At 45.4% G+C, this 26,976-nt stretch overlaps 1 protein-coding gene across 1 annotated transcript in view; it reads right to left on the bottom strand.

Moving 5' to 3' along the window:
• VPS41 (VPS41 subunit of HOPS complex) overlaps positions 1 to 26,976 on the bottom strand; it is an 828,363-nt gene that overhangs the window by 332,591 nt on the left and 468,796 nt on the right. The window contains exons 9-12 of the mRNA XM_085607440.1: positions 24,242 to 24,388; positions 16,938 to 17,004; positions 15,753 to 15,850; positions 3,112 to 3,232 (exon numbers count right to left, since the gene is read on the bottom strand). Coding sequence (XP_085463566.1) covers positions 3,112 to 3,232; positions 15,753 to 15,850; positions 16,938 to 17,004; positions 24,242 to 24,388 — 433 coding nt within the window. The remainder of the gene's footprint in view (positions 1 to 3,111; positions 3,233 to 15,752; positions 15,851 to 16,937; positions 17,005 to 24,241; positions 24,389 to 26,976) is intronic.

Genomic DNA, 26,976 nt, shown 5'->3' with positions numbered 1-26,976 from the left:
TGAGAGTGACTAGTTCAGAAGGGCGAGTGCGGGGCCCGGGTAGACTGCAACGCAGTCCTTGAGTATATGTGGTGGGCAGCAGTCAGAAGGGGCACCTGATTTGACTTTCGCTAGGAGATCCTGGAAGGTATCAGTGCTAATAGTGGGGAAACAGCTGATAGTACAGTTGTTTCTGTGCAAGACGGGAGAATTTGGGGTGAATGCTGGCCTTGATAGTGGTGATTTTTTCAATAAAGTCATTTAATGAATTGCAAAGTGCTTGGGAGGGTGTAACCTTCAGAAGGATTCTCTCTGGGTTGGATAATTCATTAATTATGGTAAATATTTCTTTAGAGCTTTTGTTGGAATTGAGGATGCGCGTAGAAAAGTGGGCGGCTTTGGCCGTAAGGATGCTCTTCTTGTGTTCATTCCGGGCTGTAGTATAAAGGAGTTTTTTGTTGGGGGAACACTTCAGTCGCCCCTGCCTCTCTAGTTGGCGCAAGGCCAATTTCTGGGTTTTAAGTTCAGTGGAGAACCATCGCTGTGCGTCTGCACGACGGGCTAATTTAAGATTTTTAAGGGGTGCGTGCTTGTTACTGGCTTTAAGTAGCCATTCAGATACGTTCATTTCCGTGGCATTGATGTCAGTGCCAGGGGACGGGGCTGTGTTAGATAGCGTTTCAAGGAAATCTTTTTTATTGACAGTGTTCCATTTCCTAGAGAAGCCACCTTCGGCCGTGCTGATTTTCTGGATGGACGGGAATACAAGTGTAAATTTTATTAAGTGGTGGTCAGACCCAATACAAGGAGCAATTGTGGGGATGGAAGTGGTCAGGCCGTTAGTCCAAACTTGGTCAAGGATGTGCCCTTTCAGATGGGTGGGGGATGAGACCTGTTGGGTAAAGTTTAGATTGGTGAGGAAATCAGACATCTCAGCCGATTGTGGCCCTTCTTCTTTGATAGCTTTATTTCGGTCGGATGACCATAAAAGCACAAGTAAAATATGTACATACAAGATAAAATACATAAATAATTTAGCACTTAAGAATTAAAAAGTTATTAAACAGAAGTTATCAAAGAAGAGATAATAGGCAATTTAATTCATCATTGTTAAAACAATTGGTTAATTGGTTAGTTTATCAGGGCAGACCTATAAGAAAATGGAATATTAGTTGAGGAGGGTAAGTACCTACAAAAAAAAAAAAAAAAAAAAAAAAGAAATTTTTCCCTTTTTTTTTATGAGGGACCCAACGCCTTTAGAATACGGTTACGCGTATGCCAAACGTTGGTAAGAAATTTTGTTAGTGCGAAGACAGTTGGGCCAGAGACATCAGATTTTAAAATCCTATACATTGGTGCATATTCCCTGCAGCCCATATTCCTTATCAGCGGGAGGAGCCAGTATTTTCGTGCTACCTTGTAGGCTGGGCAGAAGAAAGCCACATGCAAGTCAGTTTCCTCCGTAGCATCACAAACCGGACACTGCTTTGTGGTGGGAGCCGATGACCAGGTGCTTGTAAAAGACCGGAAGGGCAGTGTGCCGTATCTCCATTGGAGAAACAGCTTCCGGGCCAGTACAGGGGAAATAAGATCCAATACCTTCTCAAACCTATAGAGATCCTTGCTTTGCAGAAACACGGAGGATAAGGACCCTTCTGCCTGGGTGGCTTGGGCCCTGGCTAATTTGTGTTTGTGATATACATTAGCCAGGGACTTTTTGGAGATGTTTAGTGCGGCTTTCGCTGGCTCAGTCCATAAATCAGGGAGCCCTATTTCCATGCAAGTGGCTAGGATGTTTTTGACCCAAGGGATATTGAGCACTTTTGGGTGATTCAGAAGTTCGACCAGTTCCGCCCGATATTCTGCAAGATCATTGCTACTCCACAGCCTACGCCAGAAGGCTATGGGTCTCAGGCTTATTTCATCAGCTAACGGTCGTAAACCCAAATGAAGCCTCAGGGGGAGGAGCGGGGTGCTGGGCGGGAGTGCGGCTATCTGTCTTATAAACTTATTTTCCGTTAGTGACAGACTCCGGCAAGACGTGTGACCCCATAGTTCCGCCCCATACATTATCGCTCCCCTAGCCTGGGCCTTATATATCTGGATTAGTGCCCCCAATGGACGGTATGATGAACCAGTCATCCTCCGGGCGATGCCCCCAGTGGTTTGTATTAGTTTGAGGTTAGCCCTACTCTGATGAGATCCCCAAGTCATGGTTTCGTTGAGAGTCACACCAAGGTATTCAAAGGTGGCTACTCTCTCGAGCCGTACAGCTCCCAATTGCGGATTTGGCCGCAATTTTTGGCTCGGATTAAAAACCATGAATTTGTTTTTTGCCGCATTAATTTCCAGCCCCCTATCAGTACAGAAGGCCACGAAGGAATCAAGAATCCTCTGTATACCCATAGGGGTTTTGGATAGCAGCAGGGTGTCGTCCGCTAACATAATTGCGGGCACCCTGCTGCCATTTAAGGGGTGCGTGCTTGTTACTGGCTTTAAGTAGCCATTCAGATACGTTCATTTCCATGGCATTGATGTCAGTGCCAGGGGACGGGGCTGTGTTAGATAGCGTTTCAAGGAAATCTTTTTTATTGACAGTGTTCCATTTCCTAGAGAAGCCACCTTCGGCCGTGCTGATTTTCTGGATGGACGGGAATACAAGTGTAAATTTTATTAAGTGGTGGTCAGACCCAATACAAGGAGCAATTGTGGGGATGGAAGTGGTCAGGCCGTTAGTCCAAACTTGGTCAAGGATGTGCCCTTTCAGATGGGTGGGGGATGAGACCTGTTGGGTAAAGTTTAGATTGGTGAGGAAATCAGACATCTCAGCCGATTGTGGCCCTTCATTAGGGTCATTGTACCAGTAATTGAAGTCGCCTACGAGGAGGACCTTGGCATGCTCAATCATGAGTTTAGCCATCTGTTCACTGAGTGAGAGGGGAAAATGAGGCATCTGATGAGGTGGCCTGTAGATTAATACGCAGACAAAGGAGAACACATGTTTCTCTTGTTGGCTGCAAGTACAGCAGAGTAATTATTTACATGATCATTCACTTTTATATAATTTTAACAATTTTTTTGACTAGAGCTTTACAAATGTCTTAAGAGTTTAAAGAGCTAGAACTCTTTTACCTAGGCGGTAGTCTCGGCACTCATTCTCCTGGAAACCTCTGACCGTCAGAGCATCAGATGAGATTTCCTCAAACGACTCCGGAAGTGGTTGAATAATGTCAAGTCGAGGCCTTGCTGTGTCCTTTGAAAAAATGTAAAACCAGTCAGACTTTGTTTACAATGACCACATTAGCACAGACCATATTGAATAACATGAATGCAAATAATTGTGTGATAGTGGAACCATTCCATCTGCATTATCTTAAATGTTATGTCCAGTCCTCTCTTTACAACTCTGCATTACATATGCAAATACATTCTCAAATTAGTAACCTATAAATGACTACAACAAAATCTCCTGTCAGGTTTGATAGTTCATTCCATCAACAACAGGCGACATGTTGAACCAGCTTCCTCCTGCACTAGGTCATAAATAACACCTTAATAGACACCAGTTAGGAGCTAAGAGGAATGCTTCAAGCGCTAAATCCATGAAAAGATGACGAAACAACTGCCCGGGGAACCTCTGTACACTTCTATATATTATCTACAATCTTTTTGGGGGTAATTAGTTATCCCTAGTTCACAGGGCTTTCAGTGGGATGGAAAAACTGGGGGGTCTCTCAAAGGGGCGTGGTCAATGTAATTAAGGGCGTGGCTTAAGAACATATAAACTACAAATCTGTGCTTAGCATAGTGTGCCGCCCGACTTGTATTTTGCTGTTTCTGTCATTGCATCCTGATATATGATACAAGTCACATCATAGCAACAAGTCAGGACTTTTCGCTTTGTCAATGGTTGTTAGTGGCATAGATAAATAAGCGTAGAGAAAAGAACAAGGGGACCCGTTTTGGTAGCCTAGGGACCTCGGGTAATAACTTATTTTAAAGAACAAAGGTCCTTGGCATAAAAGGAAATAATTCGAATGTTTCAACATAGACTACAATGAGCACTATGGAGGTTCTTTCAATGTCCAGGAGAGGGAACTAGTACCACTAGACGTGGAGGCTTAAATCAAAACACTTTTTTAGCCAGGGGCCAACAAGAGCAACCCCAACGAGGCAGAGTGAAGAAAACTCAGCGGTGGTACAATCCACCGGGAGAGAGACGCACACGCAACAATTTTTACCAATGGTAATGACAGATACTTCTGCCAACCAACATACTGATGTGATTCCCATCTTCAATCTCTCCTCTCACTCATTGACCCCCGACGAACTCTCTCTCCTCAAAAAAGGTTTATCCTTTGTCCCTACAATTCCACCCAATTTCATGGACCTACAGACTGAGCTTCTCAGATTTTTCCGGCGCATCCGCCTACAAGCATTTTTTCAACTGCACCCTATGCCAGATCAAGTGGCTAATACTCCCTTCCGGCCCCCATCCACTTTCTCACCATCAGCCAGTATGGTACCCCCAGAGGTAATCACCTTTGAGAAAATGTTATTGAAAGATCTCTCTAATCTACAGAACAACAAAAGGTTCATCCCATTTAACATTACACGCAAAGAGAAACAAGCTATCACCCAGTTAAAGAACACCGACTCCTTGATCATCAAAAGTGCAGATAAAGGTGGTGGAATAGTGCTCCAGGAAAAAACAGCGTACATATCGGAGATCCAACGCCAACTTGACAACACAGAACACTACTTGAAGTTGGCATCGAATCCTACTAAAGAGATTCAGGGTTTGATCCTCAAGACAACCACAGAGGGTCTCCTTGCTGGCTTCCTTTCAAAAAAGGAGTTTAATTTTCTCAACGTTAAGTCAGCACGCACACCCGTTATATACACGCTACCCAAGGTCCACAAAAATATTTCAAACCCTCCGGGCCGTCCCATTGTTTCTGCCTGCGGTTCGATCTTAGAACCACTGGGTTCTTATGTAGATTTCTTCATTAAAGACTTTATCCCCACCACTCAATGCTTTGTCCGAGACTCGATGGCAATGATTAACATGGTTGAGCATCATCCTTTCGATCCTTTGACTGAAACTCTGTGTACTATGGATGTTGAGTCATTGTACACTAATATCCCGCAGACTGCTGCCCTTCTAGTAATCCAAAAAACACTAGACTCACGTCCACGCCCACATGCTGTCCCCAGCAATTTCATACTACAGCTTCTTGAACTTTGCTTAACCCGTAATTTTTTCAGCTTCAATAACACCTTCTACCAGCAGATCAAAGGCACGTCAATGGGGGCCATTTTTGCCCCAAATCTGGCAATACTCTTCATGGACCAATTAGAGACTAATGTCATTCTGACTGCCTCCAATCCGTTCTTCCCAGGCATCGTGTTTTGGCGTAGATACATCGACGACATCTTCATCATTTGGAAACAGCACGTCGATGTTCTACGCCAATTCTTACACTGGCTGAACAACAACTGCTCTGGTTTATCTTTCACTACCACCACTGACACCGCCTCCATAGCATTTTTAGACCTTACGATTTTCCATGACAATGGTGAACTACTCACACGCCTCTTCCGTAAGCCCACAGAACGCAACACCCTATTAAACTACACCAGCAATCACCCTAGGGCTCTAAGGGATTCATTGCCTTACTCTCAATTTTTGAGAATAAGGAGAAATTGCTCCTGTAGGGTTGATTATTTCAGAGAATCTGCTGTTTTGGCCTCCAAACTAAAAGACAGAGGCTATCCTAAAAGAATCGTAAAAAATGCTTCAAAAAGAGCTTGGTATTGTCCCCGGGAGGTGCTTTTGACTCCTAAACCCAAAAAAGAACTGCAGAGAATTGCCTGTGTGACCACTTTCTCTTTGGTATCCAACAAATTGAGAAAAGCGATACTACACCACTGGCCCATTCTAAATGCAGGGAATCTCACTATTGATAAACCACTATTTGCCTTCAAAAAAAGCAAGAATCTGAAGGACCATCTGGTCAGGGCTGCACTACCTGTCGCTCCCAATACTACCCTCCTTGCCAGTTGGGGTCTGTCCCCCATCGTTGGTCATTCCAAATGCGGTTCGTGCAATGTCTGTGTGTTCACCATTGAAGGAAAAAGTTTCACATTTGATAACATTACAGTGCATTGTCAAGCTTTCACAAATTGTAATTCCTGCAATGTCATTTACCTTATCCAATGCCCTTGTTTGAAGATATACATCGGACAGACCACCCAAAAAATCAAGACCAGAATCTGTCAGCACAGAAGCCGTATCCGATGCAATACACAGAACGCCCCCCTGGTTGAACATTTCACTGAGGCCAACCACAATGAGGACGATTTGCGCTGGACGGTACTCAAATCATTGAAGTTACCTCCAAGAGGTGGCAACATGGCTCAACTTTTAAACAGAGAGGAACTTAAGACAATCATTCTGTTCAATTCTATCAACACTGGACTCAATAGAACAGAAGACTGGACATCCTTACTGTAATCATGTGCGATTTGTGAATCACCTGTTTTCCTCGCTCCAGTCACTATAAGTTGGCATGACTACCCCCGCTGGGACTCCATGCCTAAACCTGATTTGTAAAATTATGCAAATAATATTCAGCTGCTTTTTTCCCCTTGTTGACAATTGCTATCATCAACCTCCAAGTCAATTGTGTTCATTTTATTATGTGTCCCTTTGTTTTACGGTTTGTCAACTTCCAGTGACAATTGTCTATTCCTAAAGCATGCTCACGTAGCCCCTCACCTTCCTCCCCATTCCATCATGGCCGCCGGCCTTTCCCGATCCCCGTCATAGTCCTCCCTTGCTTTCGCCCACTCCCCGGGCCCGCCTTAAAACACCCACAGTCCCGTTTGTTCCTTGCTATCACGCCGAACGGAAAAGCAGACCCGTGCTTCCTCCGGCCGCCAGCTACTCATTGAGAGGTAAGCCTTGATCCACACGCCATCCGCCAGAGCGCAAACTATGTGCTCCCCCATATAATCTCCTTATTTTAACTTTCTCCCAGCTCCGGTCCCGCCTTGTCTGGCAGCCCACTCCGCTGCATAGACTGTCCACCGCAGGCCCTTGAACACTCGGTTCTGGCCCCTTGCGCCCTGGTTTTATTCATAAGGTAAGCCCTTTCCTACGACGGCCCCGGAACTTACTAGTCGATTTTTGTTGGGGTCCCGTCAACATTATCCTTTCCTTTTCCAGCTCCAGCCCTCCTGATCGGTTGGCTGTTCCAGACGCCCTCGTCAGGCTTTCACGTATTGCCGACGAACTCCAGGCACCCATTGAGCTGCCCCTGGCATTCACCGAGCCTTCCCAGTTCCACTGCGAGCTGGCTCCCAGGTTAGCACACACCCCGCCCCCCCTTCCCCCCCCCCCCCCTTTCACACCTGAACCCGGTTCCCTAAACTTCACACGGATCCCGCCTCGTCAGCACTAACTTGCTCCCAACAGCACGGCGCCACCCCCTCCGTCCCACCACCATTGTTTTCACCCTCCTCTCTCGGTAGGACACACATCCATTCCTTGTCTAATGGGTCACGCGTCGTTAGCATCTTTCTCGAATTGTAATTCCTGCAATGACAGACCACGCATCGTTAGCATCTTCTCTGTTTGATCCATACGGGCACTCTTCACGTCCCCACCTGTTTCCTCACCGTCCTTGACCTCCTTGGTCTTGTCTTCACTTTGTGCGTCACTGCACTGCACTGCAACAACGCTGCCATTTCCTTCCGCATGTGTACCCTCACATGTACATGCACTCACCCTCTTCACGTAGCGGAATTTTACACCCCTCTAACGGTCTCCTGACCAGTTTTGTTCGTAGTAAGGTGGACTTGCTTTATTGTTTATTTACCAATTTTTTGTTGTTCCTTTTTCCTGTCTTACTACCCTACAGGCTCCTTGACACTTTCTATCAGGCAACAGTTCAATTCCTAGTCCTGATGATGATCCCTTAGTATTGAGAGCTAGGGATCGAAACGTCGACCTATGTAACAAACACCACTATTTAACCATTGTGAAAAAATGAGTGTGCTGTTTGTTGGTTTGAGCTTACATAGTATTATTATGTAAATGTAAGCCGCCTTTTGCTCTCTCCCCTCTTTTTGCCTGTTGTTTCCTTCCTGCATCTATACCACTTATACCTTCTTTTCAAACGCTCGGTACAGGACTATGCCGTTCGCCATCTTTGTTGTGCCTTGTATTTTGCCCATCTTGTTACCTCACTTGAATAAATATTCCTCTGTCCGGCTGGACATTGAAAGAACCTCCATAGTGCTCATTGTAGTCTATGTTGAAACATTCGAATTATTTCCTTTTATGCCAAGGACCTTTGTTCTTTAAAATAGATAAATAAGCAGCAACTATGGCTTGTATATAATATTGAAAAAACTTCAACTTAAAGCCCTGGTGACACCACGACAATGTAGCTGCTCCTGAGTTTCACAAAGAGAAGGGAAATCCAGAGAGAGAATGGCTCTCTTTAAAGGATTTCCCTTCCCCTACACCGCTCACCATGCGCACATTGATGTGCCTGCGTCACTGCAGTCCGAAAAAAAAGAAAACGGACCGCCTGTGCCAGGGCACAAAACAGAGCCCGATAGAGACCAGTTTCGAGGCCCCCTTAAAAAAAACTGCCGGTACTCAGACCCGGCCCACTTAAAGCCCTGCTAGTTCAGATACAAAGGTGACATGACCAGTAGTAGGGTGCGGAAATGTGTTCACTGTATTTCACGAAAAAGGGGAGCAACCATGACTACTAGCTTTAAACTTTAGGAGTGTCTCACAAAAATATATGGAATAAAATACCCCCTTCTGTGCATTATAAGGATACCGTAAGTCACGGAGGAGTGCCCTAACGATACAGAGGGACAACGTCGAAGAATGAATGCCTTTATAGGTCAAAGAACTCAGAGGTGACTTGTAATATCCTTATAAAGTAAAGGAAGGAGGTGATTTGTCCCAAAAAAATATGGGTCTCTTTTACCATCCTTCGCTGACATGTGCCACCGTGTCATGTCACGTGTGACACCTTCTGACAGTCCTGCCTTTCTATCCAGGAGCACTTGCATCCTGGGATTTTCAGTGTTGAAATCAAAACTACATGCCCCTGTATGCACCAGTGCCAGCCTATCTAAAAAAAAACCAATTTATTTCACGGTTGTAAGGCAGAAGAGCGAACAAACCAGTTCATCAAACTATGCACGTGAAACAAATAATTTTTTTGGCTTAGATGGATAGGCGCAGCTTGCTCCTGCAGACAGCCCGCATTCAGAAGTGAGTGAAGTTGAAACACGACCCCAAACACTGTCTCTGTAAAGTTACCGTTTGTTTTACAAATGGCTGCTACACACAAACAGTGCTTGGGCTCCTGCGCACCAACTTCCTTTACGCTGACTGAAGGCCACTGTTCCCCCTTGAGCAATGTGACGTCAGAAGTCGTTTGTAATAACCTATTAAAAGCGTCTGGTTGTATCATTTTCTTACTATAGGTGCGTGGTGACGTCTGAAAGTACCGGTAACAAGAACAAAAAAACAGTAGAATATAGATAGCTTAGAGTCTCCAGCATATTATATACAGAATTATAGAAGGGTACCAGTGATTTTTTTGTTGTTGATTTTTTTATTTTTATTATATTGCTTAGAACCAAGACACACGTCATAGAAACATCTTATACATATGGTACATTTCCGCATTTGACATTCCGTTAACACTGGCTCATAATCAAACCTCCTAACGTAGTTATTGTCGACCCCCCTGCATTCAATCCCCCTTCTCAATTTCATTTTCATCATCATCATCGCCCTCTTCCTCCATTACCCCTGGCGGTGCACATATGTATCCCCTGAATTTATTCCAGTTCCCCCAAACCCTGTTCCACTTTTGCGGACAGCCACGACTAACATACACTGTTTTCTCGGCCACCATAGCTGAGTCCATATCTTTACACCATGCTTTGAGTGTTGGTGAGTTTGCTGAGCCCCATTTTTGTGCAATATTACGTTTTGCAAACATTATCCCTAATGTGGCCCAAGTCTGTGCTGTGCGGGTAAGATCATTCGGCTCCCAAATATTTAATAAACATCTCTTGGGCTCAGGTATTAGTGATACTTCCTCCGCCTGCGATATTGTTCTCATCACCTTAACCCAGTACTCCCTGATCTTTGGGCATTGCCACAGGGTATGGTAAAATGTGTCCTCCTCCCCACAGCGTCTTAGGCAATACGGGTTTAAAGCTGTACCTATTTTGTGTAGAGTGAGCCTTGTGTAGTAGGTCCGGTGCAGTATTTTAAGCTGCACCAACCTGAGTTTTGAAGGTATTCCCACCTCCCTTGGTGAAGCCAGTGCCTCCTGCCAATCAGTGTTATCAAGATCTCCCACATCCCGGGACCATTTTTCCCGAAGTCTCTTGGTAGGATCAGGTAGGTTCTTAATTAGTTTTCGGTATGTGAGAGAGGTAGCCTGTTTGTGCATATAATCTGTCAACAACCTATCCTCCAGTTGGGTTGCCTCCGGGACCTCAGCGCCCGGTGTCAAGGCCGCTTGAAGCGCGAGTTTCACCTGCATATATCTAAAGACTTCGGAGGGTGTCAACTCGTACTGTTGTTGAAGACACTCAAATGTGATTACTTTTCCTTTGTGCCACATGTCCCCCACTGTGGATAAACCAATTGCGTCCCAGCGTGGGAACCCCTTACAGTTCCGGAGGCTCCTCAGCCTTCGCGCATCCCAGAGCGGAGTGAGTTGTGTTATGACCCCCTGCCAGCCCAGTTTGGTGTGCGCTGTGTGCCATATTATAACTGTGTGTCTTGTGGGCCCTATTAATGAGGAGGTCTGCTTTTTGTTATAAAGGGCTGACAGCATACCTTCTGTTCCCAGTCCCGATCTGGTAACAGTGAATTTTGGGGATGTTTTTCACTATTGGGTTTCGTGTGACATCAAATAGACCACAAGATCAAACTCGAGTTGTCTATGATGTCACTCAGAACCCAGATGTGAAAACCATCCCTGTAATTCACTTTTTACCCATCTATGATTTCATGTTATGTATGACCCCCAAAATCATCTGCCCCTGCATTCAACTGCACAGGAGTAATCAGAGCAGCCTTACATAACAAGGCCTCTCCTTCCTAACCCAGATGTGAAATAATAAATACCTAACATGCCACCAGTAACCAGACCCCACCACCATCCCTACTTTCCTTCTCCCTCCTGCAGCTGTGTTTTCTGCTTTCAGTCAAAACAGACACACAGTGCTGCTCTGTCAGGCTCTTAGAGAGCTCTGTCAGCCTGCGTAGCAATAGTGGGTTATGAGTTTTCTTATCAACTGCCGCTATATCACAGCAGTGAGTTACCAGATTTAGAAACTGGTGTAAACAATGTTCTCTAGTAGAACCACACATATCATATAGAATCATAGATGAGTAGCAGTAAATTACAGGGATATTGTTCAGCAAGGGGTTCTGAGAGACATAAAATAGCCAATGAGAGCAACACTTGAGTTGTCTATGATGACACTCAGAACCCCAAGGTAAAAACAATATCAGAAATTCGCTGTTAATCCATCTATAATTTTATGTACTGTATGTCCGCCCCAAATCATCTGACACTGCTTTCAACTGCTGCGCAGAGGCAAAGGAGTAATGGAGGAGGCATACATAACATGGTCTCTCCTCCCAGCACTTCCCCCCCAAAAAAGACCTGGCTTTCAGTCGCCTAAACCCACCACTTTCTGTGCTGTCTCTTTCCTCTCCTTCACAAGCTGTGCGCCCTGCATTCTATCGCTGCTCTGACAGCCTCTCACAGAGCCCTGCCAGATAAGCCTGGAATTCCGTTATGATGTGCCAACAGTGAGCTCTCCTTCTACACTCCCACCAGACATCTCCGCTCTGACCAATTGGCCCTGGCCACCATCCCATAGAAATGCAAGACCACGGCTGGAGGAAGATCATTCTCCTACCTCGCTGCGAAGACCACAAACTCCCTGCCTCTGCACCTCAGGCAATCATCATTGCTGCCACAATTCAGGAAGGACCTCAAGACCTGGCTCTTCGACTAAACCACAGATCCACCCTTCCCCTCCTCAGCACTTCGAGACCCTCACGGGTGAGTAGTTTGCACTTACTAAGATTACTGATTGAGTGAGAAGGCGTTGCTGGTTTTGTTAGAACTGTCGGCGCCTTCGATAAGGTGTCGCATCAGATGCTCCTGACCCGGCTTCACGCGATTGGCATCAGGGGTTTGGCTTGGAAATGGCTGGCATCTTTTCTAGAGGGGAGGGGGCAGGATGTCTGGTGCAACGCTTTCTCAGCTTCCTCACGCTCACTGAAGGTGGGGGTCCCACTGGGTTCTGCTTTGAGGCCGACCCCGTTTAACATCTACCTCACTCCTTTAGCCGAGGTGGCCGAATCACAGGGGGCTAAAATCGTGTCCTATGCAGACAACACACAGTTGTTGTTTACATGGAAGGCTAATGAGCCTTGCCTGGGTTTGTTAATCAGTTCCTGCCTTGCAGCTGTCTTCGGTTGGCTGGCCTTTAACCAGCTGAAATGTAATGCTGGTAAGACAGAGCTACTCTTTTTTGGTAAAGAGGCGGAGACCCCTTTACATGTCTTCTGGCCAGCGGACGCTGCTGCCTCCTCAGCGAACAGCCTGGTGGTGAAAATCTGGGGTTTAACTTGGACAACCAGCTAATATTTTGCGCTCAAGTTAATGCAGTAGTTGGCGCTTGTTTTGCTCTGTTGCGTCTTCTACGGACATTTTTGTTCTTTCTGTCCAAAGCTGCCAGACAACAGGTGATTCAAGCTCTGATTATATCCAGGCTGGATAATAGGAACTGACTCTATCTTGGCATGCCTGGCTTCTTGCTGGATAGGCTCCAATGTGTCCAGAATGCAGCAGCCAGTACCATCTTTGAGCTCCCTCGAAATTTGTATGTGTCACACCTTCTGAAGAGCCTGCACTGGCTCCCTGTAAGGAAAAGAATAATTTTTTTAACTTTGCTCATCACACAGAAGGCCCTTTACGGAGAAGGACGAGGTTACCTTAAAAGTAGGATTTCCTTCTACTCTCCTCGTAGAAATCTTCGCTCCGCCTATCTCTTGTTGCCCAAAGTTCCCTGTTTTAAAAAGTCCAGGCTAGGAGGTAAGTCTCTCTCTTTCCTGGGGCCCTTCTACTGGAACAAAATGCCTCTTCATCTGAGAAGCATTGAATCCACTCCCCTGTTTAGGAAAAATCTGAAAACATTTTTTTCTCTTGCCCCTAAGTTTCCTTCTCCCATGCTACTACCGTTCAGCTTAGCGCCAGGACACTCTTTGGAGTAACATTGCGCTCTACAAGTATTCCCACATAGACACATATATAATGAGATCCACAACTTACCGTTTCTACATCACAGCTATGAATTATTAGATTTAGAACTTGAAACATTCACGTTAATGGCTCTCAGTCAGAGCCATACACAACACATTATTTTTACCTCCACATACATTTTTCGCGTTTAAGCACACCTTAAGTGTAGGATCAGATGAGGGACAGTAGTGCTAGTGTAAAGGATGAAGATAACACACTACTGCACATACACATAGGGACAGTTTAACCAGGAGTTTGCCTCAGTGTCAAATACAAAAGAGTACATCTGCCTATCCTGATCCCTTATTTTTAATTTTGATGGCACCAATGATGAGAACAAAGGAGGTTGACAAATCATTTGACCTTGTATTTTGCACCTAAAGGTCTTTTTTCACCTCCTTTGAGCACATTGCAAGAACCTTTTAATTTAGCTTTCTGAAAAAAAGCTGTATTCTTTGATTGACATTTTCGAGATGTATGTAGTGGATACAATTTAGTGTACAAATTACATTCATAGAAGTGAAACACATGAGTTCTTGTGTATTCAAATTCGTTTTTGATGTAACCTTGTACTATGCTTTCCATCGCAACCCCATCCCAATAAGTTTTCCTAATAAGTTCAGATTTAGCATTATAACAAAAGACAATTTGTTAGAAGCAAACTCTTCGGGGGCCTACATTCCAGTACAGAGGGATTTGTCTGGTTACAAGTAGGCACCCAGCCTCGGTCCGAGATAACACTCAGCGTCAAGTGCACAGCAAGGCACCATGTGACTTATTCTTTTCTACAGAATCCTATTTCATTGTTGAACTGAACAAGATCAGATGCATAGGCAACCAACAAAATTTCAGTTAAATGGCATTGACTGCCTTCTCTAGATGACACGTGTGGTCCTGCCTTCAGTCACAATAGTTAACCTTCAACGGATGGTGGTCGCCACCCCAAACTTGGCCAGGTTGTGACTCGCATCTTCCGCTGCCTAATACCTATCTGACCAAACGTCTCAGGTGATTATGGTGCAGTTCAGGAGTTGCTCTAAGGTAGAACCATTCAAGCACCTAGCTACTACATTTCCCCCTGGAACAATGAGTCAGCAATATTCAGGCTTAATATCCTCCATCTACGAACCCTATTCAGTCAGTCCCTGCCTGCGATACGAGAGGCGAATATTCAGTACATCTGGAACTTGGGATTGGTTACATAGCAGATATAATTAAACTAGCCCCAATACTGCTATGGATCAAAATATGGTTAAATCCGAACCTCTCCCTTAATCATAAAATCCTAAAGGACTGCATTAGGTTAGACAATAGGAACAAAATTCAGTGGTTGTCTAACATAGAAATGTTAGCCGCATACATGGGGAGACCAGACATTTTTTCTAACCCAGAATCCCTATGTAAGGCTGACCTTGAGTGGGTAAAATCTAATTTCATTAAATTAAGGGAGGCCGAGCGGGAGGGAGTAGAACTCGGTAAATCTTCTGTCAGGGGGCATGTTTTGGTAACCCTGTCCCCAGGAATGTCATTATATCTGACAATAGTATCCAATCCTTTCCATAGATGGCTGTTGACCAAATTGCGGTTTAACCAAATACATATGGTCCTATGGGATGTGGAGGGTTGGAGTAGACCTGAAGATGTTGCCCCTTGTAAGTGCGACGACTTCTCTCCTCAAGACACCACGCACTTTATGTTTTTTTGTTCATTTTATAAACATGCCTGGAAAAGGTTTATTATCCCATTGTTAAAAAGTATGAACTTTATTCAGTGCAAGCCAGCCCTAATGTTTTTATACTTGGTAGAGTCTCCATTAATTATGTTCTGTGTTGCCAGCTTTCTTGCAGCGTCTGTTAGAGAGAGGAGGGTCAGACAAAAAATGTACAAGACACTGATCCCCTCAATTAACAGACAATGAATTTGTATTAACTGCTCAAGTTGGCTATGTTCGATTATGAATTTTCATTGTTATTGAATAGTTTTTACCTGTATAATAGCTATTTATAAGATTTTTAATATTTTTGTATATGTATAGCATACTTTTATGATTTTAATTAATCGAATAAAGTGGTTTTTGACTTTGACTTTGAGAGGCGAATGAGCAGGCCACACAAATTATAGCATGAAGGGGAATGATTAGCTATGTCAACAATTCAGTTTTGTTTCCTTGCAGTTTTTCGCACTTAAATACATCCTCCAAAGTTGAAAGTTCTAGGTGCTACAAAGAGGTCAACTCAGATTTCTGGTGGTTCCATGAGAGGAGCTCTGTCTAGGCATAACGGTGGTGACAGAACAGATCCTCGGGTCTAACAATTGGAAAGATGTTGGTAAGCAACCTTAAGGAAACCAAACTAAGTGTGTATGTGCACTTTAAAGAAACAGACACCAAATCACCTCTTTATCAGAATTCTCTGTCACATAAAACAGGAGTACAAGTTGGTCACAGAGGGGTGCTAGGCCGCTGATGTAGTAGTCGGTGTCAAACTGAAAAACTGCAACAACAAAAAAATGACAGAGGAAACATGTTACATTTTTAAAAAACATTACAGTTTCATTTCTATTGTCTTGTTTAAGCAAGAAAAATGTTTACGGAATCAGATACAGTTACCACATCTCTTGAAATAAATGTTTAATGAGGTTCCTTCTGAATCCAAGATAGACGTGCATCTTAATCAATGTTGCACCACTCTTCCAACCAACAATACACTCAAGTCACAAGAGCACAGCAAGTTGAAGGTTCTAAACATCCTTTACACAGCTCACATGCCTTGATACACTAGATTATGGACTACTGAGATGGCCTATATACACTTGCAGTACAAGTCATAGCAAATAAAAGATAACAAGTAAAACTCTACATAACAAACATCCTAACAAGACGTTTAGATTTGAAGTGAACAGCCTACCCACATGCTGGAGCATGCCAGAGATCTGTGTGTTTGCAGCGTCAACGAGGGCTGCAACAGAATAATCCTTTGTTGAATACAGTGACTTGGTAGAGGCCTGCTGCTGTTTGCAGGGACATTACGGTTACCAGAATAGGTCTTCACTGCAAGATACAGTACCTTGGTAGAGGGCTGCAGCTATTTCCTGGGTCACTACAGTTATCAGAATAGGCGTCCTGTGAGGGACAGAGTGCCTTAGTAGAGGCCTGCTGCTGTTTGCTTCATCCATAAAGCTAGCACTAGAGAGGTCCTGTGCAGGACACACAGTGTCTTGGTCAAGGCTTACAGGCTAAAGTGAGCAGGGATTTTCACAATTTAGTGCTTCTCTGTCAGGGTGTTAGCCAATGGGGTGGAAATGTGGGATTGTCTTCTGTTGAGCAGCACCACTGCTAGTCACTTACTACACAGCTGGTGGTGTATGAGTCACCAAAATGAACCATCTGAGGCTCTCAAGCAAAGTTCTGCTATCAGGGAGGAGTAATCACAGATCTCGAAGAAGTCTTGAAACGGAGACATCAAACAGCTTTATGGGCAAACCTCGAGTATTCACGTCCCCAGTAAACGTACAATTGTGAGTATTTAATGTTTCTTCTGATTTCTACTCATAATTTACTCATGTAGCACAAACTAATACCTATTTCAACGTAGCGGCTCGGAAGGTCTCTTATTTCATTGGCATGGCGTTCTTTAACTGAGCAGACCTGGAAGATAAATGAAAATATTATAATGAAATATTTCTCAACAAACTCCTTTACAACAGTCATATATAGCATTCTTTAAAAGAAAGCGAGGAATGCAGCATCACAGATCTATCGCGAAATGTGGATCTGGCACGACAGTTTCAAGACACAAAGACTTCTTGTTAAGGCTATCTGAATGTGATTTGCTGTGATTACACAATGAAGACATCCGGGATGAAAAGGAATGACAACAAAATAGTCCCTAAAATGTATCAGTTATTCTATGGCAACTGCATAAAGTAGACCAGAAGCTATATATTTCACCATTTACAAAGAATAAAGAAGCACAGCACCTTATTTGCAATTGCAACATTAAAATCTCAAAATAACATTTCTATAGTCTGTTGAGCTGCACACAGAGGAAGAGGAGAGAGCAGAGCAAGAGCAACATGTGAGGGGGAACGCAGGGCCTAGGAGAGGCCTACTTTGGTGGCCGCCATCTTGTGGGGCCCACACAGGTGCACTGATCCTGAAGCATGCCTCTGGGTTTGCCGCAGATTTTGTCAGGGGGCCAATAAGGATCAGTGGTAGAAAGAAACTACACTTACACCCGGTGTCAGAATGTTGCAGTAGAGAAGTGAGTATGTACGTGTTCTGTGAAGATAGCACAACTGGCGATGAGTCTGAAGAAGGGAAGGCGGGACGACATGTCCATGCCTGGAGGTACCAGAGCCAACAGTGGCAAAATAAGAGGTGCACAGTGGGGCAAAGGAGCTCTGCTTCATCCAGGAACGCCTGTCACAGAGGAGGTCAGAGTCTGATCAGAGGACAGAGCTCAGGCTGCAACACAGACTCCATGGAGAGTCTGTCCTGGGGGCTCGAGATATGAACAGACTGAGTCAGGACCAAAGTCCACCACTCATGCCCCCAAGCATAGCTAAGGAGCGCACTCAGCTTTAGAATAGAGTACAAGGACTGACAGATAGGAATCGTGGTTGTGATGGGGAAGAGGGAGGTGGGAGGAGGGAGGGACGTTTTGACGTCTCTTTCTTTCTCACTTGCTGAATCAATCAAGCTGTTTGCTGACCAGAAGTTAGTAGACAATGGCATGTATATTTGCAAAACCTGAAAAAAATTGAATCAATAATTCAAATCAAAAGAATGAACAATGAACCGACAAAAGCTTTTACTTTTGTTGGTTCATTCTTGGCACTGTGTCTTCTGAAAGATTGGAAACTCAGAAAGGAAACTTTGAATCGATTTCCTGGACTGGAAATAGCATTTTGGCTCCTCGAACGGCAACCTCTACCTTTTCCTCACCAGTGTCTGGATGAGTTTCAAATCACTGAATTTTATGAAGGGGTCTGAACTCTCCAAACGTTTTCACTAATCAGTTTTGAGGTGTAAACTATCTTTACCATTATGTTTGTGATAACAGTCTACTAGTTCTTTCTGTGATACAGTTTTGAATGCTTTAATTAAATTGTGGCAGCCTAGTGCATTCTCTTTGTCCAGTGGAAAAGAGAGACGGGTAATTTGAACGCGCGCTTATATTTCTCGATTCCGTATTGATGTCCAATGTAAAGTGCCCTATTTTGGTTCTAGTAGTTTTACTGGAAAAGGACCCTTCGCTATAGCCTTACGTTTCTTTCTCAGTCATAGAACTGTAATAAAACTAAGAGGTTTTAAAATAATCTGAGCTTACATTTGTCAGAATTTATTGTGCTAGCACTGTTTTACATGTGTTAGTACATTAAATCCAGATCTACAGGCTTTGCCAATGCTCCTTAATCTGGGCCTTTGCTAAATCACGATAAAAACAAATACACACACAAACTGTAAGAGTGAGGAAAACAAGGCAGACCTATCGAGGTGGGTTCCTGCAAATCTCTTTTTTGTTTTCTAATGTTTGATGTTCCATATTTTTTAAGGGAGAATATTCACTTACTTGTTTAAATAAAACAAATAGGTTAAACTAATTTAAAGTGCATATTCATAATCCGCTTTTCCCAGTGGTTCTTTGGTTGTATGTGATGCTCGAGAAAATCTCTTTAAGAACTCCTGTTTTTCAGAAATGTTCTCAATCCTAGCATGTCTAATCCATCCTCATGAATAACCTTGAAGTAAAAAAAATCCTACCTTGATTCGCATATCTAACTTGATTCTCTTTTACTTCCTAATCTAATATATTTCCTTTCTTCTTAACTCCTCTTCCTATACCAGGTTCAGTTCTCCTCCCTCAACTATGTTTTTTTCTACAACTGTCATCTACTCCTATTTACATCCCTGTCCTACTAACCTTATTTCGGCTATAACCTAGTTTATTTACTCAAACAAAACCTTGCCCTATACCCCTAACTATATCCCATTTTGGACTACCAGGGTGGAACTCTTACCTGTGCAATCCTTGGATCCTGGCCGGGCTTGGCTACGCCGTCACTTCTGTGGCTTTCCCCCCGGCCGGGCTTCCCTCCGCTGCGGCGTGTGACATCGCCTACAATCCCCAGCAGCCCGCTCTCCCGGAGGTTGCCGCTGACGCTGCTTTCGTGCGCCAGGAGGCGCTAAAGCCTTGAGTGGGGCCGAGGCTCTCTGTGGAACTCTTACCTGTGCAATCCTTGGATCCTGGCCGGGCTTGGCTACGCCGTCCCTTCTGTGGCTTTCCCCCCAGCCGGGCTTCCCTCCGCTGCGGCGTGTGACATCGCCTACAATCCCCAGCAGCCCCGCTCTCCCGGAGGTCGCCGCTGATGCTGCTTTCACGCGCCAGGAGGTGCTAAAGCCTCGAGTGGATCCTCGTCCCACGGGACGCGCGCGGGACGCTCCGGGCGAAGCCCGGGACAAGGGCGGGACCGTCTTAGGCCGTCGTTAGCCTTAAATTTATGGACGGCTCTTCGATGCTGATCGCTAATCTATATTTACGCCGTCCCCCTATCGAGCTGGAGTTATCCATGCTAGAAACCCTTGATGAACTCCTAGCAGCCACTCCACTAACTTCTCACAGAATCTAAGGGGGCGATTTTAATTGCCACTTTGAACCTTTGGCAGGAATTCCCTCAGCCTCCCTGGACGAAGACTCCACCTGGCAGATTCAGGAGTGTCAGGCGTACCCAGTCAGGAGCTTAACCCCATTAACATTGCAGCTAAATAAGCTTTTGGCAGCCCATTCTCTTAGGGCCTGCAATGGTAGAATTCCCCCTGACGTCCCTGGGCACTTTACATTTAACCGAATTGGGAAGAGCTCTATTATTGACAATATATTAGTCAATGTCGAACTCTGGTCCCAAATAAGGGCTTTCCGGGTCCTATAGAGGGTTGATAGCGACCACAACCTCCTCTCTCTTGAACTAAAACACAAACTCGGCCATTCCTTCGGCAGGGAGAAGCTGGACACCCCTGCTGCTACGAATCTGGTCTCTGTGGCGGGTGGCAGACGTATTAGATGAGCGAGGTTTGTGACAAATCCTGGTAAGGTGGCTGAGCTTTACTCTTGTGTAGTCCCCAAATTGGGGGAGGCCTTTGTTCTCTTCCCTGGGAATTATGACATATCCTTCTTCCAGGATTTGGAACATATCCACTCTAGCATAACTAGAAATCTGGCAGAATACTTCTACACCTCTGCAACCAACAGGCCACAAACAAATAAAGAGGGCCATTGGTTTAATAAAGCTTGTAGACAGGCCAAAAGAGAGCTCGTCAGAGTGGTTAAAACCGGCTCTGTTTCGAGTGTAAGAGTGGCTAGAATTGCCTACAAAGCTTTGATAGTGTCAGCTAAGACTGAGTGGGAAGAGCTCAAATGGGCAAATATAAAAGATGCTCTAGATAGGCGTGATTATTCTGAGTTTTGGAACTTGGTCAGATCAGGTTCACTAGAGGGTCCAACCGCTTTCTCACCAAACTTGAGTGAAGAGGTTTGGCTAGCTCATTTTAAGCCTTTATATTCTCTTATGAAAGCCGACCTGGCGGTGCCACTCAGCCTCTCTACTTGGGAGCCCGCCACCTCTAACATCCTCGGCTGCGGATGAGTGCCCACCTCTATCTATTCAAGAAATTAAAGCGGCCCTTAAAAATTTGGCTCCAGGGAAAGCTCCAGGGCTGGATAGAATACCTGGTGATTTATTTTTAGGTGAGCAGGAAGTTTGGGTCCCCTATATCTGGCTATTCTTCAATGCAATTTTGAATGGCATGGAAATTCCTGGAACTTGGCTGGGGGCCGAGATTATTCCCATTCACAAAAAGGCCTCCCCCCTCGATCCGGCCAATTATCGACCCATTAGCCTGATTGATGTGTTGCAGAAATTGTTTTCTCGCATTCTCCTAACAAGGCTACAGAGTTGGATCGATGACCACCAAATTCTGACCTCCTATAAAGCGGGGTTTCGCTGCAAGGTCTCCACCATTGATCAACTGTTTAGACTCCAGTTGATCTTTTGGAAAACGGTTACACTGGGGGCCGGTAGCCTGTATCTGATCTTCGTTGACCTTAGATCTGCCCTTTGACTTGGTGCAGAGGGATAAGCTTTGGGCCATTTTGAGGGAGATGGGGGCTCCCACATACCTATGCAACCTATTTAAACGGCTCCACCAAGGTACCTATGCGAGGGTAAGGTATGGGCGCTCTGGGGAGCTCTCGGCCCCCTTTTCGGTCGAACGGGGAGTGAGACAGGGGTGTGTGTTGCCTCCCACTCTCTTCTCCCTGTTCCTCAACGGATTAATTGACCATCTTTCGGGAGGCAGGGATCTGGATTCCCCCAGCCTGGCTGCCCGGAAGATCCCAGCCCTGATGTTCGCTGATGACACCCTATTATTATCAAAAACCTCTATGGGTTTGCAGCGAACACTGGAGTCAAGGAACCTGGAGATTAATTTGGCTAAAACCACATTTATGTTTTTTAACGCCAAAATCTCCAGCTGTTCACATCCACACCTGGACGGTATGGCGCTAGAAAGGGTTTCTAATTTTGACTACCAAGGTGTTACCTTGAGTGACAGGATGGGGTGGGGGCCCCAGGTAGCCAAAGCAAACTTGAGGTTGGCCCAATCTTCTGGTGGCATTCTTAAAGCTCATACTGGGTCCCCTTTTAAATCAGTGGGTCCGCCCTTAGAAATTTATAAGACCCAGGCGAGAGGAGGAGCGCTCTACGGGGCAGAGTTATGGGGTCATTCGCCTGCTACTCCCCTGACAATTACTGAGAATACCTTTATCAGATGTTTCTTGGGCTTACCTCAGAGTACACCATTGCTTCCCCTTCACCTTGATCTGGGTTTACCCCCCATACAGGCGGTCATCTCAAACCGGCCAGTGTTATATTGGAGGCGGCTCTGGTCTACACCAGAGCTGCTAAGCTATAGAGATGACCTAAGGGACCTTTTGTCTCTCAGGGGGGTGGGGAAAATTCCTTGGCAACAGTTTGTTAAAAATACATGTAAAACCTTGGGCAGGGTTGACTTATGGGATGTCCCTGAGTTGACATGCCACTCCCTCTCTAAGAGAGAGTTGGCCACCCTACTCAATAATCACCGTTTGGAACTTGCTCTTAGTAATCCATCGTTGGGCACGCTCTCTGAAAGGTTCTTGGAGGTCAAGGATCTTTAACATTTTGAGAAATGTCTGGACGACATCCAACCTGCATTGGCTAAGAAGTTGTATGTCCAACTGAGACACGGGACACTCCCCTTTCGGGCAGTGATTACCAATTGGTCTGTCATCCCTGTGGTCTCTAGTCTTTGTGTTGGTTGTGAAAGGTGTGATGAAACAGATCTACATGTATTGCTTTTTTGCCCGTATTATTCTAGGAGCAGAGCTAAGTGGATTATCCCTCTTTGTAAAGTGTTGGGTCTCGGAGACTATAGGGAGGCTTTTAGACTATTTAAATATGACACCACCCCCCTAATTATCTTTGCGATCTCGAGATTTCTATGGGCTATGTGGAATGCTCGACGTGCTAAAATTAATCTGCACTTACCTGTTGTATCTGTGACTCCATAGGCCTATCCTTTCTGGATAGATCTTCCAGTGTAGCCCATGTTTCTTAGCCCATTGGGCGATTTGGTTTTTAAGTATTTTAATTATATTACGTGTGTTTTATTTATGTATTAATTCTTGTCTGGTGTGCTCAGGAAACTTTGTATTCTCTTGTTTGTATTGCTTTTATGGTTTTTAACCGATAATAAAGCTTATTGATGATGATGATGACTACCATACCCATGCATCTCTACGACGATCTATTCCCTGAAACCTCTACCTACACCATAGTACCACCACCCGTACATATTTTCTACCTAGTTTCTCTATCCCTGATGGTACCTCATACTTCTATCCATGCACATTTACCAAGACCTATAGCTCAATGCCGGTCTATACCTTATTATACTTACTTACAACCTTTTACCACTTCCCCGTGTATACCTTTTAGCCCTGACTATATTCTAGTACTTCTGCTCCTACCCTAGTATAAATTCCCTAGTTTATCTAACCCCTGCCAAGGCACTTGCACCTCTGACTTACCTATACCCTACTGCCTCTACCCATACCAAGGTATCCCTGTATCGTTACATCAGCTTACAGCGCAGTTCCCCTACCGCTACCTCTACCCTTGTACCTTTGCTGCTGCTTATACTCTAAGACAGCCACCACTCCCTATACCGTACATTCTCTACCTCTGTCTCCCCCCAGCACCACAAAACCTCGAACATTGTTTATACACCAATAACCTTACCTCTATCCTTTTACGGATATCCCTACCTGTACACTAGTACCTCTATCCCTGCCAAGACCAGAGTATCCCTACAATTATTTATACCCTAGTAGTGTTGGCCCTACCCACAGCTTGGCATTTCGACCTCTACCTACATCACAATATCTCTTTCCACTTCACAGTTCTGTTAAGGTCACTCTTTTTTCTTAGCTCTCTTCTCTGCAATTTCCTTCTCTCTCTTGTGCCCTCCCATGGTGTTTATATAATGACTTCGTTTTTATCGAGGAAAAGAGTATCCCTCTATTTCAAAATACTCCAAAATGGAGTTTCACTAGCCTGGGCTAGTCAAGCTGGAGCATTTCACTTTTCATTTTCTCCGAAACGAGGATGGCTCAACAATGTATTTGGCAAGCAAGGTATAATACTATTCTTCTTCGCCTGTTTTGGAGAAAGGTAGACATGAGCATTAAACACCGTTTCTAATTCTGGTTAAATGTGCAGATTGGCAGAACGCATGCACATAGATTGTGGTCTGTGAGAAAATACAGAAGTTGAGATTATCATACCTTTACAGACCGTCCCCAGCCAATAATCAGAGTCAAGTTATCCTTCCAGCAGAGACTGCAGGGATACATGTCTGGGCGAAGACTCATATCATCCCGCGGCACATTAGTAATCCTTTGCTTTGTGATCATATCAAGTATCTTCACACCCTGCAAAAAACGTATTCATTAGACTTCGAGGACAAACATCTAAGGCGTTTGGTTCAAGCTTGGCATTTTAAATTCCCATTTCTTGCTAAAAGACGTCACCTTTCGCAGTGCTAGAGTCACTCAAGTTTCATAACAGAATTGTGGGAGTACACTACCTTTTTTCAAAGAAGAAACCATTATTTTGATAGAATACACCTTTTACAATCATGCGCTGCCATTCCGCCTTAATTTCCTTATTTTGTTTCCAGCATTTATTTACCTGGTATTGAAATCATCTTATTACCAAGGGCAGCTCCTCAAGTGTAGCGGAGGAGCATCACTCCACTTAAAATCCCCCCCAAAAAATGAAAAATAAAATGGTATTTGTTAGACCTGGCATCATTGACGTGGGTCTCCCTTCCTCTTTTCGCTTCCTATATTTTATGTTACCTGGATTTAGATGCTCTGGGCGCCGTGCCACTGCTAATCACTGCCACAGCGCAAATGCTCCCCGTGTAAAGATGACTGTATGAATTAGGATAACCATAATGCCTAGGTCTGTGTAGCATGTTCTAATAGCGAGTTACCCTCCATTTCACTGTTACTATTGTGAAGCTATCCGTTCTCATAGGCCAGAATGGGCAGGTTGACGATTACCTTCTATAATCCTATCTGACCCCCAGAACCTGATATGAACTTGGAGTTTGATATGTTTATGTTCAGGACATTGAGATACACCTTTTAGTAAGAACCATTTATATATTCCATGTTCGAAAATGGCTCTTCTGGAAACATGGTATTTTCTTGCCTGAGCTTTCCTGTAGGCTTTGCTACTATGTGTATTGGCCGTCTGGTTTTGGAGCTGCAGGGCCAGCTGGGTCAGATCTGGCTGGAGAGAGAGATTGGTATTCAGAGCATGGGGAGGGGTGACTCTTTGATCTGAGCAAGGCCGTGCCTGGCCAGGTGAATGATGGTTCCACCCCCCCCACTGGGCGTCTGATAGCAGACTCCCGCATTCTGAAAGGGCAGGATGTCGCCTCGTAAACCAAGTGCTCCCCGACCCCACCGAACTGGTTCTGACTGGATTTAGTGATTTGTGGCTTTAGAGAACAAATACTTTTTAGGCATAAAACGCTGCGCTGGAACCTTGTCCAAGTGTGTTCCTTCTGGACGTCAAGACGAAACTCTTTCCGAGTGAACAGAGGAAAGGACTTTCACCAAGCTTGCTGAAGAAACTACCCGAGAGCCTGAATCGAGAGCGCCACCTACCGAAGTCTCAGGGACATTAGACTTCACCCCGTCAGCCGTCGGAATTCCTGTGCGAGGAATTCTGCTTGCAGGTGAGGCCTCCGTCGAGCAATCCAGAGCCTCTAGTTCTACTGTGAGGAACGCGGAATGGGAACCTTCATGAATCTGTGTGGGCCGCTGCAGCTAAGAGAGAGCAGCTGCCGCTGAGAGTCCGCCTGAATTTGAAGCTCCAGAACATTCGCTGAATCCGTGTGGGCTGCCGCAGCTAAGAGAGAGCTGCCGCCACTGAGAGCCCACCTGAATTTGAACCTCCGGAAAGTTTGCTGAATCTGTGTGGGCCGCAGCAGCTTAGAGAGAGCTGCTGCCGCTGAGAGCCCGCCTGAATTTGAACCTTCAGAACATTTGCTGAATCTGTGTGGGCCGCTGCAGCTAAGAGAGAGCTGTAGCTGCTGAGTGCCCGCACCTTTGCCGACTTCGCATCATTGTGATCTGTTCTGTGGGCCACCGCAGCTAAGAGAGAGCTGCTGCCGCTGAATGCCCGCACCTTTGCCAACTTGGCATCATCATGATTCGTCCTGTGGGCCGCTGCAGCTAAGAGAGTGCTGCTGTAGCTGAGTGCCCGCACCTTTGTCGACTTTGCATTATTGTGATCTGTCCTGTGGGCCGCCGCAGCTAAGAGAGAGCTGCTGCTGCTGAGTACCCGCACTTTTGCCAACTTTGCATCATTGGGATTAGTCCGGTGGGCCGCCGTAGCTAAGAGAGAGCTGCTGCCGCTGAGCGCCCACACCTTTGCCAACGTTGCCTCATCGTGATTTGTCCTGTGGGCCTTCGCAGCTAAGGGAGAGCTGCCGCCGCTGTGTGCCCGCCTCTTGTTCACCATTGTCGAGGATTGTCGCTATCGTCTTGTGGGCCGCCGCAGCTAAGAGAGAGCTGCTACCGCTGTGAGCCCACCATGGAGCTGCAAGACGACAGTCATCGCCACCACCAGCCCGGGCCGCTGCAGCCGCGTGCTGCTGCCGCCTAGAGCCCGCCTGTCCCAGAGTGCCCGAATCATTGTGGGTGCACGCTGTGGACCCCTGCAGCCAAGGCCAGGTGAATGATGGTTCCACCCCCCCACTGGGCGTCTGATAGCAGACTCCCGCATTCTGAAAGGGCAGGATGTCGCCTCGTAAACCAAGTGCTCCCCGACCCCACCAAACTGGTTCTGACGGGATTTAGTGATTTGTGGCTTTAGATAAGAAATACTTTTTAGGCATAAAACGCTGCGCGGGAACCTTGTCCAAGTGTGTTCCTTCTGGACGTCAAGACGAAACTCTTTCCGATTGAACAGAGGAAAGGACTTTCACCAAGCTTGCTGAAGA

The sequence above is a fragment of the Triturus cristatus genome, chromosome 5_2, assembly GCF_964204655.1.
Source record: "Triturus cristatus chromosome 5_2, aTriCri1.1, whole genome shotgun sequence".
Lineage (NCBI taxonomy): Eukaryota > Metazoa > Chordata > Amphibia > Caudata > Salamandridae > Triturus > Triturus cristatus.
This window is presented reverse-complemented; position numbering and strand designations above follow the sequence as displayed.